Source organism: Camelus bactrianus, chromosome 34, assembly GCF_048773025.1.
Source record: "Camelus bactrianus isolate YW-2024 breed Bactrian camel chromosome 34, ASM4877302v1, whole genome shotgun sequence".
Taxonomy (NCBI): domain Eukaryota; kingdom Metazoa; phylum Chordata; class Mammalia; order Artiodactyla; family Camelidae; genus Camelus; species Camelus bactrianus.
The window spans coordinates 557,512-574,853 of NC_133572.1; the positions used below are offsets into that span (position 1 = coordinate 557,512).

General features: G+C 56.8%; 1 protein-coding gene and 1 long non-coding RNA gene across 3 annotated transcripts; one reads left to right on the plus strand and one right to left on the minus strand.

The window, feature by feature from the left end:
* Positions 1-1,328: 1,328 nt before the first annotated feature.
* Positions 1,329-16,576, plus strand: HDHD5 (haloacid dehalogenase like hydrolase domain containing 5). 2 transcript variants are annotated; one of them, XM_074357554.1, is made up of 8 exons: positions 1,329-1,464; positions 4,329-4,532; positions 5,384-5,496; positions 6,801-6,894; positions 8,194-8,227; positions 9,721-9,895; positions 11,544-11,732; positions 12,552-16,576. In XM_074357554.1, exons 1-8 carry the CDS (start codon positions 1,354-1,356, stop codon positions 12,655-12,657), a joined length of 1,026 nt encoding a protein of 341 aa, XP_074213655.1. In that variant the 5' UTR covers positions 1,329-1,353; the 3' UTR covers positions 12,658-16,576. The 2 variants fall into 2 exon arrangements, with proteins under 2 accessions (XP_074213655.1, XP_074213654.1); XM_074357553.1 differs by lacking the exon at positions 12,552-16,576 and adding an exon at positions 11,823-12,550.
* On the minus strand, positions 5,503-7,231 carry LOC141575922 (uncharacterized). Its single transcript, XR_012504023.1, has 3 exons — positions 7,097-7,231; positions 5,916-6,118; positions 5,503-5,637 (listed from the first exon to the last, which is right to left on the minus strand). It is a non-coding gene; the product is annotated as an uncharacterized LOC141575922 (long non-coding RNA).
* Positions 16,577-17,342: the final 766 nt, after the last annotated feature.

Consider the following 17,342-nt stretch of genomic DNA (forward strand, 5'->3'; position numbering starts at 1 on the left):
TAGATGCAGAAAAACCTTCTGACAAAATTCAACATCAATTTATGGTAAAAACTCTCAACAAAGTGGGCATAGAGGGATTGGACCTCAACAGAATAAGGGCCACAGATGCCATCCCACCGCAAATAAAGAAGTGGGACGACATTAAACTAAAAAGCTTCTACACAGCAAAGGAAACCATCAACAAAGTGAAGAGGCAACCTACCGAGTGGGGGAAGATATTTGCAAATCATATATCTGAAAAGGGGCTAATTCCAAAATATACAAAGAAGTCATACAACTCATAGCAAAAAAGCAAACAACCCAATTAAAAAATGGGCAGAAGATCTGAATAGACATTCTTCCAGAGAAGACATACAGATGACCAACAGACACATGAAAAGATGCCCCACATCACTAGTCATCAGGAAAACGCAAATCAAATCAAACCACAGTGAGCGGGGAGGGCATAGCTCATTGTTAGAGCACGTGCTTAGCACGCAGGAAGTCCTGGGTGCAATCCCCAGTACCTCCATTAAAAAAATAAAATGAAACAAAACAAAACAAAAAACCATAATGAGATATTACCTCACACCTGTCAGAGCGGCTACTATCAAAAAGACGAGAGACAAGTGTCTTTGAGGATGTGGAGAAAAGGGATCCCTTGTGCGCTACCGGGGGGAATGTGAATTGGTGCAGCTGCCATGGAAACCAGCACAGAGGCTCCTCAAACACAGAACCACCGTTATGACCCAGCAATTCCACTTCTGCGTGTCTACCCACAGAAAACGTAAACACTTTACTGGAAAAGATATGCGTACGCCACGGTCGCTGCAGCGCAATCCGCAACTACCAAGACGCAGAAGCAGCTTAAGTGCCCATCCATAGGTGAGTGGATAAAGAAGATGCGGTATGTATATACGACGCGATAGTATTCAGCCACAAAAAGAAGGAAGTGTGCCACTTGCAATAACATGGTTAGACCCTGAGGGAGTCATGCTTAATGAAATAAATCAGATAAAAACAATTACTATATGATCTCATATGTGGACTCTAAGAGACAAAATAGCCAAGATCATAGATCCAGAGAACAAAAGAAGGATGCTGGTTGCCAGAGGTGGGAGTGGCGTGGGCCAAATGGGTGTATGTCAAAAAGCACAAGCTTCCAGATATCTGATAAACAAGACCCGGCCGGGACCCGCTCCCCAGAGACGCAGGACTGCGGCTCCCCAGATGCGCGCGCCGCCCGCCCCAGCCACGGACACGGACTACAGCTCCCGGGGTGCCCCGGGGCTGCCGGCCGCTGATTGGCTGCGCGGCGGGCGCCGGGCGGGGCGTGCGCGGGGCCGGGCGTGCGCGGGCGCGCTGGGGCGGCCCATGGCTGCGCTTTGCGAGGCCGCGGCGCGGTGGGCGCCGGGGCTGTGGCGGCGGGCGGCGCGCGCGGCCGCGGGGCTCGGGGGCCGCCGTTTCGGGAGCGGCGGCGCTCAGGTGAGGGCGGCGGGGCGGAGGCGGCGGGCTGGCTGCCGGGCGGCCCCGCGGGCCGGGCTCGGAGCCGGTGTCCGGCCGCCGGGACGTCCCTGCGCCCCGCGTCCGCGTGTGGTGACGTCACGCGCCCGCGCGGCGCCCCGGCTCCGGCCGCCGTCCCCGCAGCCCGGGAGCGCGCGGGGCACGGCCGCTCGGGGAGGACGCGGGCCGCGGGTCGCCCGTCCTCCGCAGGTGCAGCCGGGGGCCCGGGCTCCGTGAGGCCTGCCGCCCGCGAGGACGGAAGCGTGAGGTGTGCGCCCGGCTCCGGCTTTCCGGACGGAGAGTGGGAGGAGGGGAGAGAGCGGCACCGGCTTCAGACGCGAGTCCGGCCCCGCCGTTTGTGCCTGTTTGACGTGGGGCAAATTACAGTCGCCCCTCGGCATCCGCGGATTCACTAATGCCGGATGGCGTGTGAAGTTTGTGGTCGGCAGTGGGAGAACCCACTATGCGGACGCCCCGGATCCCAGGGCCCGACTGTACAGTTACGGGGAAAAACCCGCCTCTCGGTGGACCTGGGCAGCTCAAGCCTCTGTTCAAGCGTCACGTACTTCACTCTCTAAGCTCGCTTCCCCCACGTGTGTGCCAGGCATGTTCCTTCCCAGGCAGTGTTGTTGTGAGACTATCCAGGGGGCACTTTGTGTGATACAGACACAGGACTTTGCACTGTGTGACTGCACATAGTAGGCTCTCTGAAACGTGGAGCTGGTTGGAGTAGACAGTGTCCTGGACGGTAGTCGTAATGCTGTTGATGAAAACATACCAAACCAATTCCAGATCAGTCGCAGTTAAGGCAGAGGAACATCTTAGTGGTCCCTTCATTTTAAACTAATCTTAAAACCACACATTTTTTACTGCCACAGACAGGAACTTTAATTAGGCAATCTGGCCTAATACCCAGGATTAGTTTTTTCTTTTTAAATGAGACGATAAAGAAAAATCAGAATATAGATACAGAAGAGAATAGAAAAAAGAAAAAAGCATGGAAAGAAATCTAACCCTTTCTCCTTTTCTCTAGAAACTTCACTTTAAAAAACAAATTAATAGACTATTTGTTAGAGCAGTTTTACTTCTTCAGAGAAACTGAGCAGAAAGGAAGAGAAGCCGCGCATACACACCCTCTCTCCTGGTTTCCCCTCTCAACATCTCATGGTGGCATGTTTGTTACAACTGTCAGGGACCTTTACTTGCTGGGTCGCTGGGTGCCTGGTTCTCTGTGTGTGCGTGCCTGGGGGTCGGAGCTGGTGATGGCGCACTGCCCAGCAGTGGACAAGGGGGCCTTGAGAACATTGCTGAACTGCCCTGAAACTTGTTCTAAGCAGCACAGTCTGTGGGGTCTCATGTCTATGAGAGCAGACCTTGTGCCTCTTTAGAGTGTGGCCACTAGCTAAGACTGCGTGGTTGAATTTTGCAGTCATTAGCACAGATCAGCTGTTTAATATTTTTTTTTAACTATGTGAGTTTTCAGAAACCCAACAACTGAACAGCATGAACCCACAGACCCTTCTTCCAGGCTCAGCCACTGTTAATGTTTTCCCGCAATTGCTTTACTTATCACCCTGCCCACCTTTTTTTTTTTTTAATGGTTCTAAGATTTTAAAACAAATCCCTGGTTTCTTGTCATTTCAACCCTAAGTTCTCTGTGTGTACCGCCAAGAAAATCAGGGCATTCTGAGCATAACCACGATGAGTGGGCAGTGACAGTGACCTGACCTAGCTGGCAGCAACAGAAGGAAAATGGTAAACAGATTGGGTTGGATTTTTCTAACAGTTGAAAACCGTCTTGTATGTTGACAGCTCATAACAAGAAATGGGGTGATTTTTTAAAAAGAGGGCAGTGTTCAATTTTATAAATCCAAGAAATGCAGGTGAGATGAGATAGCCTTTTTTTTCCTTTTAACTTGGAACGTACAAGATGTTTGTTACTTAACAAACTCTTTGATCCGTGTGAAAATCATTCCTGGCAAGGATACGAGGGTCCATGCAAGCTGTCATGTCTTTACCATGTCCGCACTCCTTTGGCTTGTTACTCCAGCGTTCAAGAATCTAGCTTTAGGAAAAATCCATAATATGGAAAAGTCAGCAAGCATGAAGAGATTCCTTATTGCATCATCTGTAGTAGCAAAAATGTGGAAAAACCCAAATGTCCAAAATAGGGGATCCCTAATGTTAGTGGGTTATTCACTCAGAATGTGTGGCCAGAAACAACGTGGTGGGAGCGTAGGGGTGATACGGAAGGAAAGCCACCAAGAGGAGGGGAACGGAGCAGAGGGCACAGCACAGAGTCCCTGTGTGCGAGCAGAGGAGTGGGGCCAGTGCCAGCCCTGGGAAGTTCCTGGAAGGTACACAGGAGAGGAAACAGCGCTGGGTGCAAGAGGAGACGAGAAACTCAGATTTGTCCTTTATTGTCGGTAGCAATTGTTTTTTTCTTTTAACCTTGTGTGTGTTGTTCTGATAAAGCAAAATTTTAAAAGATGGTTATGAGGCTGTTGTCACATAAAAGCGCTTTATGTCCAGCAGAAAACTACACGTGAGGGGCGGTCATAGCCACATGACCAGCGTAAGGATAAGGAAGCAAGGGAAGGAAGTACTGACCAGAGGTGTTGAAGTGCTGGGATTGTTTCAGAGAAAAATTTCTGTATGTGAATTAGGCAGAAATAATTTTAGCAAAGTAAGTATATGCTTAAAAATATCTGGAAAGGCCTGACTCTTGGTTACGGATGGATTTGCCCTGTGGGGCCATGCTGCGGGCAACCCCAGGTCCTCCTGTCTGTCTGAGCACCCCCCGCCTCCGACTCAGGGCCGCTCTGTTCTCCTCTCCCCGTGTGCAGGGCCCGCCCACCTTTGGGTTCCTGTTGGACATCGATGGGGTGCTGGTTCGGGGCCACAGCATCATCCCTGCTGCGCGGGAGGCTTTCCGCAGGCTGGTGAGCCCCCAGGGGCAGCTGCGGGTGCCCGTGGTCTTTGTCACCAACGCGGGGAACATGCTGCAGCACAGCCGAGCCCGGGAGCTGTCGGCCCTGCTGGGCTTCCAGGTGAGGGGGCGGCGGAGACGGGGAGCCCCCTCCAGGACTGGTCCCCTGCCCTGGGTCAGGGCGGTGTTGATAAACTCTAGGCCGTGGCCACTTGTCAGTACAGCTCTTTCGGCCCTGTTGGGAAAATACTTGACATTCAAGGCCACGCTGAGACATGGCGCCTCTCTGCAGGGTCACCACTCATGTAAACACACGAGTGACGCACAGAAGTCCCCCCGTGTCCGTCCACTGTCTTTGTACCTGTTTCTTTTCTCCTGGGTGTTGGGGTGCTGTCTTTTGGATTCTCAGCTCCTGGGGAGCCAGGGCCACATTTTTCTAAATCTCTGCACACCAGGTGCGACTCTGAAGTGAGAGCTCTCGTTTCTCATAAAGACAGTGACACTGCTCAGTGCACCGTCCCTCTTCACCCGCTGCAGGTCCACTTGACCTCTGTTAGCAGCGGGCGTGGGCTTCAAAGGAGTCCTCTGGAACCCAAAGTAACCCCGGGCGACACAGCTGGGGAATGGGCACGGGCCAGAGGGACAAACGGGCTTCTCCTGCGGGGTCTGGAGAGGGAGGGCTGTGTGGCTGCGGTTGGCAGAGGTGTTGAAAGCCAAGTGTGAGTAGAACTGAGAGCAGGCAGAGGCAGATCGGAGCCCTGCACTAGCCCGGGGCCCCCGTGGGGCTGAGCAGGGCGGGGCTGGGGCTGGCGGCATCTCCTGCTGGTCAGGCCTGTTGGGACCTTGAGACCGCTGTGGAAGTGCTGGGCTCCCCTCCTAGTTCTGGGCAGGTTCCCTCCCCGTGTGGAGGAGCTTGCTGCTGGCTCCCCTCACCTGCTGGCTTCCTCTGCTCTCCTCTCTCGGCCACTGCAGGTGGAGCCCGACCAGGTCATCCTGGCCCACAGCCCCATGAAGCTCTTCTCACAGCACCATGAGAGACGGCTGCTGGTGTCTGGACAGGGGCCCCTGGTGGAAAATGCCCGAGCGTATCCTTCGGGTGCTTCCTGCTGTGAGGTCCTCCCCCGGCCAAGGGGACCGTAGGCGGGCTCGCTGGGTGCCAGGTGCCAGGATCTCGTGGGAGGGAGGGAGAGCGGCTCCCAGGGCAGACAGTCCTGCGCCCGGGGTGTCTGAAAGCCAGCCCACCACATCAGAACCTGCTGGGACCTCACAGAGCAGACCCCCGGGCCCTTCCCTGGAGTCTTGACTCCCCGGGTCTGAGAACCCAGGCGACGCTGTGGTCAGATTTGGGAACCACGGCTGCCTGGGCCTCGGGAGTGAGTCCCCGTGAGGTCCGCCTCTGGGGGGTGTGTGCTCTCCAGAAGTGAGGCCTGGGTCCCCCTCCCTTCTCCACCGCCGGGGGCGGGAGCCCAGAAGGCCCGTGGGTGCGCTTGATCAGGTTTCGTACCTGAGTGGCAGGAATAACACTCAGGAGCAGTGAAGGAGTGTTTCAGACGGCGTGTGGTTGGGACTAGAAAGAGCAGAATAGGGTTGAGTCTTTTCTCAGCTGTTGGGAGGGGCTGTCCCTGGAGCAGGAGCCCCGTGGCCTCATCAGGGCTGTCTGTGCCACCAGAGACGGCCGAGTTTTCCTCGTGGGAAGGAGCTGAGGGGCTGGAAAGAGGAGGGATGGGAGAGTCCTGGAGCTGGAGACGCCAGTGGGATCGGGAAGGAAGGAGGGCAGGGAGGACGGCGCCGGGCTCAGAACCTGGACGGGGACTCCGGGAGGGGGTGAATGTGCTTGTGAGGGCAGTGGGCTGTGCAGGTTTATTGCTGGTGGCAGCGGCATTTTGGGGAGGTTGGTGTGGAGGGTGGTCTGCAGCCCTGTCCAGTTGGGACTGCAGGTGGCACTGAGGACAGGAACAGGTGGCAGGTCTTGGAGGGTAAGGCTGGGGTGGGTGTGCCCTCCCAGGGCCTCCCCGCCTGGCTGAATCCCACCCTTCTGTCCACATTTAGCTGTGGTCTGACGCCTGCAGACCCTCTGCTCAGCTCCCTCCCCGCTAAGGGGTCTCCTACCCTGAGCTGCTCACAGAGCACCAGTTCGGATGGCTCTGGGCCAGCGTGAGCTGCAGGACAGGGCTTCTTGGGGGTCTTGTGTGCAGTGGGTGCCTGTTGTAGGGCAGGCCCCCCAGGGTGTGCCCCACCCCCCTGTGCCCACACCTGCCTTCAGGGTGGTGGGGATCGGTGCTCGCCTCGCTGGGTTCTGACTGGGGATGGGGTGGGCTGGGTTGGGTCCCTCACTTCAAAGGCCCCTCCTCCAGAACTGCCCAGCTTTGCATCCCTGATCTCGCTCTAGCCTGGGCTTCAAGCACGTGGTCACTGTGGACGAGCTGCGGGCAGCTTTCCCTGTGCTGGACATGGTGGACCTCGAGCGGCGGCCGAAGACTACGGTAAGTGGAGCTCACTCCCGCTCCGGGCCCCTTCCGCTCAGAGCTGCCTCCTGGAAGGGCACACCTGGGCAGGACTTTGTCCCCAGACACACAGGGTGGCCGGGGAGCAGCTCCCGGACTTTCCTTTCTGCATTGTTCGCACCTGGCCGAGTGCCCTTTCCAAGCCGTAGCACCCCCTCCGGCTGGTGGTTTTGTACGTTACCTGCTTTCAGAGTCACCGGGGAGGCACCGCAGTCCTGCTGCAGAGCGTTGTCCTTGTGAGAAACAGCTTTGTGTGAAAGGACTGAAATCCTGAGTATCTGCCCGGGTTCCTTTTGGGTTTGACTCATACTTGAACCTTACCCTTCTGACCAGTGGTCCGTGGCCTCTCATTGACCCTCAAGGTGTGACTGCCCGTCTCCTGACGGCCCTTCGCCCTCTGCTTCCTCCGTGAACTCTGTGCCTGTCACCTGCCTGCTTTCAGCCAGAGCTCTGGCAGCGTGAGGAAGCATGGTTATGAGCAGAGGCACAGGCTTCGCTTCGGTTCACTGTGCAGCTCCAGCCCCCCTCCTCCCGAGCTTTCCCACTGAACAGAGCACTCCGTCGACCCCCAGACTCTTCTCCCAGAGCCATGCGCATTGTGTGGAGAACCAGGTGTCAGGGCAGCTCAGAGACCGCCCCGCGGGGACGCGGCTCTGCTGGGGTCTCAGGGCTGGTTAGTGGCGGGGCCCAGACCATGGTAGCCGTTCCTGGAAGGAATAGACCCAAGACAGTGGTCCAGTGAAGGCCCCGCCTGCTGAGCAACGTCAGGCTCCTTCTCCGTGGGCTCTCCTTGTCCTTGGCCGCCCGATTCCAGGCCCTCACCTCGCACCCTTGCTGGAGGAGGGCAGCTGGCCAGCTGCCTCCTGGCCAACCTTCACATGTGGTGTCCTCGGCCTGGGCTGTGACCAGCCTGGGTGCTCTCTCCCCTTGTGTCCCCATGGACCTCCTCCCTCAGTCCTGTCACTTCTCCTGGGCCGGGGCTGGCCCGAGGGGTCTTCCATCTGTCGGGCACGCGTCTCTCCTCCCACCCCCGGGACCCGGTGGGTGGCTGTCCGGGAATGGAAGGTGGCCACGGCGTCCTCCCACCCCCGGGACCCGGTGGGTGGCTGTCCGGGAATGGAAGGTGGCCACGGCGTCCTCCCACCCCCGGGACCCGGTGGGTGGCTGTCCGGGAGCGGAAGGTGGCCACGGCGTCCTCCCCCCCCCGGGACCCGGTGAGTGGCTGTCCGGGAGTGGAAGGTGGCCACGGCATCGATGAGCCTTCTCTTTGTCTTGCAGCCCCTTCCAAGGAACGACTTCCCTGCCATTGAAGGTAACGAGGTCCTTGGGTGGCGGGGGCTGGCTCTCCCCGCGGGTGCTGCAGGCTGGCAGTGTGGCCGGGGCACTGGACGTCGGGTCACCGGGGTTCTGGCCTCAGAACCGCCACTCAGACCTCGGAGACATTAGCTGCTAATCTTTCCTTCCCCTGTCACTTGCCTCATTATTCCAGAGAAATCATAAGCATAAAAATCTTCGAGAGAATCATACCTAAGGTGACCTGGTCCAGTGTAACCTGGTCCAGTGTAACCTGGTCCAGTGTTGCTCAGCCCGATCTCCCTTGTGTAACAAATGCTGTAATGTCCCCTCTACTACCCTGAAATGAAATCATAGGTAATGTAACTTGCCTATACACAAATACTGAAAATTAATTAGTTCAGATTAAAGTCCTAACTATAGTAAGGAGAAACAAAGGGAGTGCTCTTTTCGCGAGGTGATCTGTGTTTCAGTGTGTAATGAGTATCCAGCAGGACATGCTTAAGCAGTAAAGTAATGATACCAAAAGTGGGATCCCCACGACCGTTACAGCTGCAAATGCAGAGCCACACAAGTGTGTTCACAGGGTGTGCAGGCGTGTTCGCTGGTGACTCAGAAATTAGGGGCAGCGTTGTCCCTGGTGATACGGTTTTCCAAAATGGGGAAGAACTCTTGGTAAAGTTTTGGAAAAATACAGCCTTCTCTTGACTTACGTGATAGCTGCATTTTTGGAAGAGTCAGTGTTTGTTAGAACGCTACTAAAAAATACGTCATGTTTCCGTGTGGCGTGAGCTGGGGTTTAGGCTCAGTTGTAAGTGGCTTGTTCACCTGCGTGAGGGTCAGCTGTCAATTGACTCAGGGAGGCTTTGATTGTGCAGGACCGCCTTGGGGCCCCCCAGGTCCTCATCACTGTGTCCTCGCTGTGACGACCAAGCCCCTGCTGCAGTTTCTGATCACCTCCCTGGGGGGCACCGCCCACCGGGGCCTCGTGGGGCCCGTTCCTGGTCCCGGCAGCTCCCCGGTGAGGGTGTCGTCCGGCCCGGCTGATGTGGTTTGCTGCGTCTGGTTTTCTCACTCCTCGCAGTGAGGTGCCGTCATGACGTAGTTGAGGAAGCTGAGGCTTAGAGACAGTAGGAGCAGCTCCCAGTCACAGAGGGACGTGGACAGCCAGGCTGGGAGCCCAGGTCTGTGTCCCCGGCTTCCACTGAGTGGCCCCTGTGTCCAGCAGGGAAGGTGGGGGAGCATCCGTGAGCAGGGCCAGTGTGCCTGAGACTCGCTGCTGCTGCTCCTCCTCCTGGGACGTCCCAGTGGACACAGTGCTCCTCCTGGGCCCTGGCTTTGTCTACCAGTGGGCAGGAGGGTGGGTCCCCCAGGGCTGGTCTGGAACCACACCTTAGCCTCAGTGCCCTGATGGGTCAGTGCCCCCAGGGGCAGGGCTTGCGACTGGGGCACAGAGGTAGCTGGCTGAGTGCCCTGTGGCCCCAGGCCCTGACATGCCCATGTGCTCTGCAGGGGTGCTCCTCCTTGGGGAGCCGGTGCGCTGGGAGACGAGCCTGCAGCTGATCATGGACGTACTTCTCAGTGACGGGAACCCTGGCACCAGTCTGGCCTCGGCCCCGTATCCCCACCTCCCTGTCCTGGCCAGCAACGTGGACCTCCTCTGGATGGCTGAAGCCAAGATGCCCAGGTGAGGACTCAGGTCCCCAGCCGTGGCCCTCGGGCCACCTCCAGCTGCCGCCTGGGCTGCCCTGCTGTGGCTCCTGGCGCCATCCTGGGCTCCGGGCTCAGGCCCTCCCGTAGGCCCTGGAGTTGCCCTGGTAACCCAGCCTCAGAGGGGTCTGCAGGGTCACTTCACCACTGATTACTCAAAACTGCCATTTACTGTGCCCTGAAGATGCACTGTGATGGCCCCTGGCAGCCCTCCAGAGTCCTCCCAGGATGTGCTCTTTTTGGCTGGTGGAAGCCCAGCGAGGGTCAGCCCTGAGCTGCGTCAGTGCATGAACCCCTTTCCCTCTGTGCCTTCCCCCGAGGCCCTGGTCCTTTCACTTCTTTGTCTCCTTCCGGGAAGACGTGGGGGAGGGGTGAGCAGGACCAGAGGACGAGGCCCCTGAACCAGTGACCCCCCTCCCCGGGGCTGAGGCAGCGCAGGCGCGTTCTGCTGGCCCTCGAGGTGCGGTCCTGGAGGGACAGCTGATTGGCTGCTCTTGTCTGCAAGGCCAAAGTCTGGAGTTTTTCCCCGTGCCCCGCCTCCCAGTTTGCTGTGTGATGGATGGTCATTGTGGGAGGCAGGGCCCAGCACTGCCCCAGGTCAGCAGCCCAAGGAGATGGGGGTCACACTGTTCTCTTTCGTTACCTTTAAAGTGCATTTCTGCAGCTTGAGGTCAGTTGTTCTTTCCAGAATATTCTTCCTAGAGTTTGGGCATGCAGACACTAGGTGAAGGGAGCTTGGTTCTGTAGGCTGTAGAGTGGTAGCAAGAGGCAAGTTACTATTTATAAACCAGATTTGATACTGCTTTTTCATTTGACAATTTAAAAATTGAAAATAGAATTCTGTACATAAATAAGTGACACTGAAATGTAACTTCAAGATACTGAACAGTATCAGCTGGGGTTTGGCTTAGCAGCACGGGGTGAAAACCCAAAACAAAAGAATCTTGAGTGAGACGGAAGTTGCTGGCTTTCTCGTGAGAAAGCCCACCTGCCAGGGTCACAGGCACCTTCTGTCTTCCAGCTGCACAGTCTTTAGCCTTCACCCCATAGTGCAAAAGGGTTGCCTGAATTCCAGCCATCATATCAGCATTCCAGTCTGTAGGAGGGGGCAGGGGAGGGTGGAGAAGAGCACTTGTCCCCAGTTTCAAGGACACTTCTAGAAGGTGAATCCAGCACTTCTGATTTCGTTGATTGCTGGGCTGTGGTTCAGTCACGTGGCCACTCACGGAGCTGCAGGGGAGGCAGGGTGCACCCAGAAGACTGTCCCTGGGAAGGGCAGGGGTCAGCCAGTAGTCTGCCCAGATCGAGGGTGGAGTCTAAGCTTAGGTCTCTGGGTGGTCATCCCAGCTCTACCCTGTGGGCAGGTCACTCAACCTCCCCGTGCCTCAGTTTCCTCACCTGTGAACTGAGGGTGATGAAACCTGTCCCGTAGGATTTTTCTGAGAGTTTAAGTGTGGCCTGCCGTCTCCGGGTGTTACCAGGTGTAGCAGGTGATAAATGCGGGTGACAAATGCAGGTATTTCTTACCACTCTGTTGCCACGAGGCCTGGAGTGGGGCTGGCTCTCAGGGCGCTGCTCAGACTGCTGGGCCTGGGGGCACCGAGCGGCTGGCTCTTCCTCTGCAGGTTTGGCCATGGCACCTTCCTGCTGTGCCTGGAAGCCATTTACCGGAAGGTGACGGGCAGAGAGCTGAGGTACGAGGGCCTGACGGGCAAGCCCAGCATCCTCACCTACCGGTACGCAGAGGACCTGCTCCGGCGGCAGGCGGCGCAGCGGGGCTGGGCGGCCCCCATCCGGAACCTCTACGCCGTGGGGTAAGCCCCGGCCCTGCACCCGCGCGCCTCGCCTGCACTGGTCTCTGCTCTCTCCCGCCTGCTGAGCTGGGTTTTCTCCTCTTTCCCCAGCGACAACCCCATGTCTGACGTCTATGGGGCCAACCTGTTCCACCGGTACCTACAGAGGGGGCAGGAGGGGGCAGAGGAGGGCAAGCCGCGGCCCTTGGCAGCCCAGAGCTGCGTCTCCATCCTGGTGTGCACCGGTGTGTACCGACCCCCGGGTCCGGGGTCCCTGGGGCCTGCCCAGGGCGGGGAGGAGCCTCCGTTCCACGGGCACCGGGACTTCGGCCTCAGCCCAGGGCTCATGGAGGCCTCGCATGTTGTGAGTGACGTGCACGAGGCCGTGAGGCTGGTTTTCCAGAAGGAGGGCTGGGCCCTGGAGTGAGCCGTGTGCTGGGCTGGGGCGGGCCACACTGGCTGCTGCTGGCCCGGGTCACGGGGATCGAGGCAGGCCTGCCGCCTGTGGACGTGGTCACACTGCCCGCCTGGAAGAGGACACTGGCTCTCTCTCCCATTGGGCAGGGGCCCCAGGATGGAACCCTGGTAGCACTTTGGAGAGAAGCACCAGGGCTTTCTGGGCCCAGTTCCTGCCCCTCTACCTCTGAGCCTCAGTCCCCTCGCTCGGAGTATTCGGGGAAATGGGGCGCCGCGTGGCCTCTGCCTGCTGCTGGCTCCATGTGTAGCTAACACTCAGATACTGCTTTTTATGGTGTTTCAGCTTATTGCCCAGAGATTTCAGACTTATTTTTTCAAGTCAAAATGATCGTAATAAATATTCATTTTCTGTTTCTTGTGAAGTTCTATCTGGAATGTGAAAGTTCCATGGGAGAAGGATTGTGGGCAAGCGGTGTGGGTGACCTTGAGGCTGAGAGAACGGTGGCATCTCACCCCTGTAAGCTGCTGACATCTCTCCCACCTCTGCCGCCGGCCCCAGCCCACCCCAGTCGGGGCTGCGAGGCCGCGTTGGAAGAACGAGTCAGGCCCAGCCCCGCCGTCGACGTCCGGCTTCCTGATGTGTGTGTTGGGGCAGCTGTTCCTTCCGTGAGTCCAGGAAGTATGTTTCTCACCCCCTCCAGCAGCCACCCAGTCCCATGCTTCCAGGTTGGTCTGTCACCTACCATCCCGGTCAGTTATTGTCCCCGTCCTGATCCAGCTGACACACGCTGGTCACTCCCTCTCTCCTTGAAACACTCTTCACTGGGCTACACCCCCAACAACAGCAGGTTTTGGGGGAGAGGGAGCTAAGGAGACCAAGACGGAGCGAACGTGCTTCCTGAAGGAGGGAGAGCTGTGCTGACTCCCTGAGCACCAGAGCTCGACCACGTCCACACAGCCAGCCCTCCGCCCCCAGCACCCTGAGACCCGGGCCCTGCAACCTGCCCGCAGAATAACCCGGGCGGGGGCCGCGCCGTCGAGCCTGTGCCGCTCGGAGTCAGATCAGATCTGCTGTCTGATCAGGGCCCTCCTGGGACTTCCTCACCGAAGCACAGGTGCCCTGCATCCCATCCCGGTCCCTCCCACCGCCCTGCCCCACTGTCTCACTCCAGCCTCACCCTGGCGGTTCCCTTGGGGCACCATCCTCCTCAAGGACCTGGGATCCTTGCCTCAGAGGCTCCCTCGACCTCCTGTGAAAAGCAGCACTCTGTCCACGTGTCCGTCGTTTTCTCCACGGCCCTCACATCCCGTGACCTGTATTTCCTTCTCGTTCTACGTCTTCTACTAAAACACAAGCTCTGTGGGCTTGGTCCGCATTGGTCCCTCTCGTGTCCCCACACCCACGTGCCTGGCACTTGGCAGGACTGTGGACCCTGCACGTCCTCCCACAGGGTCCCATGGGCAGATGTGGCTCCTCTCCTTCCCTGTCCTTGGTGGGCTGGGCCCACCTCCCTTCTCACAGCCATGTGGCCTGGGGCAGCCTGCCACCCCCCCCCGGCTCCTCGTGTGGACTGGCGTTGGCCACATGGATCTCATGAACAGGCCATTTTAGGTATGGCGTGTCATTTAGGATTTTGTTCAGCTGCCTGTTACAGAAGGCTGAGTGCGGTGGCACGAGCACTTTCTAAGCATCAGGATGTTCAGAGCCGGCATCTCGGGCGTCACGAGGATGCTGCTCCCCTGTCCTGGCGCGTGGGCTTTTCCTGCAGCTCGGCCCCGCGCACGTTCACAGGGAGAGGGCGAGGGCGAGGCCGGCGGCACTGGACGCCCCTTAGAGAACTTTCCTGGGAGGTCCACCTCGCTGGGGAAGTCCTGACCTGTCCGGATGGCCGCGGTTGGGTCACGGAGGTGGGGTGGGGGCACCTTGTTGCTCTGGCAAAATCAGGGCGTGTTTGTGAGGAAGGTGAGTGGAACAGACGTCAGGCCCCCAGGACCTGAGCACTGAGCTTGGTCTCTGTCCAAGTGCCCCCAGGACGCGTCCGACAGGCACCTGGGCTGCTGGGTTGGGGAGCCTGAGTTTCCAGGGCACTTTAGGAGGAACAGCATTGGTCCATGCCTCATCAGAGGCCCTCAGGAGGGACACAGTTCTCACCTGCCCTATCTTACAAGTGAGGGCGCCAGGGCCCACCTTCCTTCTCATCTCAGAGACACCAACTGAAGACCCATTGGCGCCCAGTTCCCCTGCAGCCCCCAGCTATCAGCAGCCATGCCTGCCCCCATGGAGTTCGCCTGGTGGTGACCATGGGTCCAGGGTCAGTTAGGAAGTGGAGGGGCTGGGCCGATGGCCAGGCCTCCTGCTCAGCCATGTTCTCCTGGGACGCGCCCTAGGGACCCCACTGCCCTTCCTCCAAGCACGGCTTCAGCCCAGGTAAGCCCTGCGTGGGCCCAGGAGGCCGAGCGCGCCAGGCGGAGTGACAGTGAAGGGAGGAGTGGGAGGGAGGGGTGTGCCAGAGCTCCAGGCTGAAGTGACAGGGGTGGGGACAGCGTCCGCCTCCGGCTCTGCCCCCACCTGGCAGTCGCTCTCTTGGCGGCCCTTTGTCTCCTTTCTCACTCGTTGGTTTCCTGGACGTGGCAGGAGCCATCCCGGACGGGGCTGGAAAGCAGGTGCAGGGCCGAGGGCAGGACCAGGCTCTTCCTCAGGGGCTTTGTCTGGACCCTGGACCACACAGCCCACCACCAGCTGCCTCATGGCTCAGCCCTGACTGAGTGAAAATGTTGCCTTTTGTGTTTTGATGGAGCCAAGTGAATACAAACAAGACTTTGTGAGTCACTCTGAATAGGAAGTAAGCCCGCGACTGGCCTGGGACAGGACTGAACCGTCAGGTGTTCCCTTGGGTCTTGAGTCCTCACCCCACACAGGGCAGTTCCTCCGTGTTCCCCGTGGTGGGGGAGGCTTCTGGCCTCCTGAGGACGCCTCTGGGCTGAGGCGGGAGGGGAGCAGGCGGGGAGCAGGACTCCCAGCGGAGCTGGGGTTGCCGTAGCAACAGGATGCTGCCCTGAGGGCGGAATTTTAAAATAGCTCAGCTGGAAGAGCTTTACCCCACTCTCTCTGTCGCCTCCCTGGTGCTGAGCGCGTGCGCGAGGCCGGCGTGCGGGACGCCTGCTCTCTGCCTGGGCTCCTGGCAGCTTCTCCGGGGGTGGAGGGGGAGGGCTGTCTCCGGCTGTGAACTGCTGCGGCTGTCAGGGCTCAACTTCTGCTTCCCGCCGCCTCCAGCTCTTGGTTCCAAAAGCCTTCTGTCATTTTCTCTTTTTTGGGAGGCAGAGAAGAGGGGTCTCGCTTGAAACTCCCCCACTCCTCCCGCTGTGGCCCGCGCTCCTGCCAGGACAGCCTAAGCAGTCCCGGACGGCTCTTGGCCGGGGGGGGGGGGGGCCCTTCTTGTCTGCTTTCCCCTTTGCTCTTTCTAACGTCCTGCTTCGGCTTCACTGACTCCCCCAGCAAATGCCCGCTGGGCCTCCACGAGGCCCCAGGGTGCGGAATGAAAACCTGCCTCGTCTTGGAGGACGTTGTCCCTGACTTGGCCCTGGACTTGGCCCTGTCAGACTTCAGACATTTTTGTAAGGTTACGGGAATGAAGACAGTGCTCTGCTGGCAGAGGGAAGGGCACACGCCAATGGGACAAAGCAGCACAGAGAAACACGGCACACGTGTGAAAATACGGCTGCACGGATCGCACGTGTATTGCTGGCTCCTGCTCCTGCTCCTGCTAGGGGCTGCTCCTGGCTTCTTCCCCTCCAGGTGGTGACTCTGGGGTCCAGGCACCTTCCATCTGTGATGCTGTCACCTTGAACACATGGTCCCCAAGGTCACAGTGGAAGAGGGAGGGGGAGGGATAACCATGGAGGGAGTCAGGCGAGACCTGGCCTGGATGTCAGCGCCCTGTCCCTGTCCCTGTCCCCTGGCCAGGCCCGCGTCCAGTGCCACTCCCAACAGGATGGAAATGTCTTCCTCTGTCCCTGGGGAAAGGAAACCGGGTCAGTCGGCAGCATCCAGCCTGTCCCTGCTGCCATACCACTGTTCACTAGGACAAAGGAAATCTGATTTGCTTAGTTTTATTTAAATTCATGAATAATATTGAAATTTATTTCTGTATGTTTGTTGAGTTGACCATGAATGTTTTTCTCCTGTAATCTGTTCATTTGGTAAACTGCATTTATAGATTTTTCTTTTTCCGTCTTTAACTCTGCCTTTCATTCCTGATATAAAACCTAGCTGGTTTTGCTGTATGTTGCTGTCACTATGAGCTGGAATTTTGTTTAGGAGTTTTTTGTCTGTGTTCATAAATGAGACTGGCCTATATATTTAAGCTTTTTTCTACTGCCTTTGTCTGGTTTTGATATCAGTTCTGTGAGCCTTGTAAATAAATGGTGGCACATTCTGTCTTTTCCAATTTTGTGGGTCAGTTTGTTTACAGTGAGATTATTGGCGCCTTGAATGTCGGTGGAACACACAAAACCATCTGGACCTAGTAAGTTTTCAGGGGAAGACTCAATTACCGATTCAACTTCTTTAATAATTAAATGTACATTCAGATTTTGCTGCTTAGTTTAGGGAAGTCATATTTTTCTAGGAAATTTTCCACTTTTCTTTAAGTTTTCAAATAGTGTAACGTTGTTCATAGTAGTCTCATCATTAAAAATCTGTTCCTGTGGTTAGCTCTCTTTTTCATTCCTGTTATTGCTTATTTATGCTTTCGTTTTTCTTAATAAATCATGTCAGATCTTCGTGTATTTAACTATCAGGTTTTATTATTTGTTTTATCTTTAGTATTTCCTTCTTTATGTTTTTACTGTATTTACTCCATTATTCTTCCTCCAGCTTATTAGTTTGGATGCTTAGCTTGTAATTTTTAGTCTTTCTGCTTTTGTAACATAAAAAAAATTGGGGGGAGGTGACAGAAACATTTATGGCTAAAAATTTCCCTCTGAGGTTTGCTTTGGCTGTGCCCCGTTCATTCTGACAACAGTATTTTCATGATCATTTAGTTCTAAATATTTTCTAATCTTTGTGTGAGTTACTTGGAAGTATGTTTTAAAGTTTCCAAATATTTGGGGAGTGGTTGGTGACCTTTCTGTTACTGTGTCCTAATTTAATTGCTTTGAAGTCAAGGAATGAGGCCTGTACATGGTCAGGTTTTATAAATGTTGCGCATGTAC

What these genes read in the sequence shown, in the direction of transcription:
- HDHD5 (XM_074357553.1), top strand. Translation starts at nt 1,354, where the DNA reads ATGGCTGCGCTTTGCGAGGCCGCGGCGCGGTGGGCGCCGGGGCTGTGG. An exon ending in CGGCCCTGCTGGGCTTCCAG is followed by an intron (nt 4,533 to 5,383) that starts GTGAGGGGGCGG and finishes CGGCCACTGCAG; the next exon opens with GTGGAGCCCGACCAGGTCAT. An exon ending in CTGGTGGAAAATGCCCGAGC is followed by an intron (nt 5,497 to 6,800) that starts GTATCCTTCGGG and finishes ATCTCGCTCTAG; the next exon opens with CCTGGGCTTCAAGCACGTGG.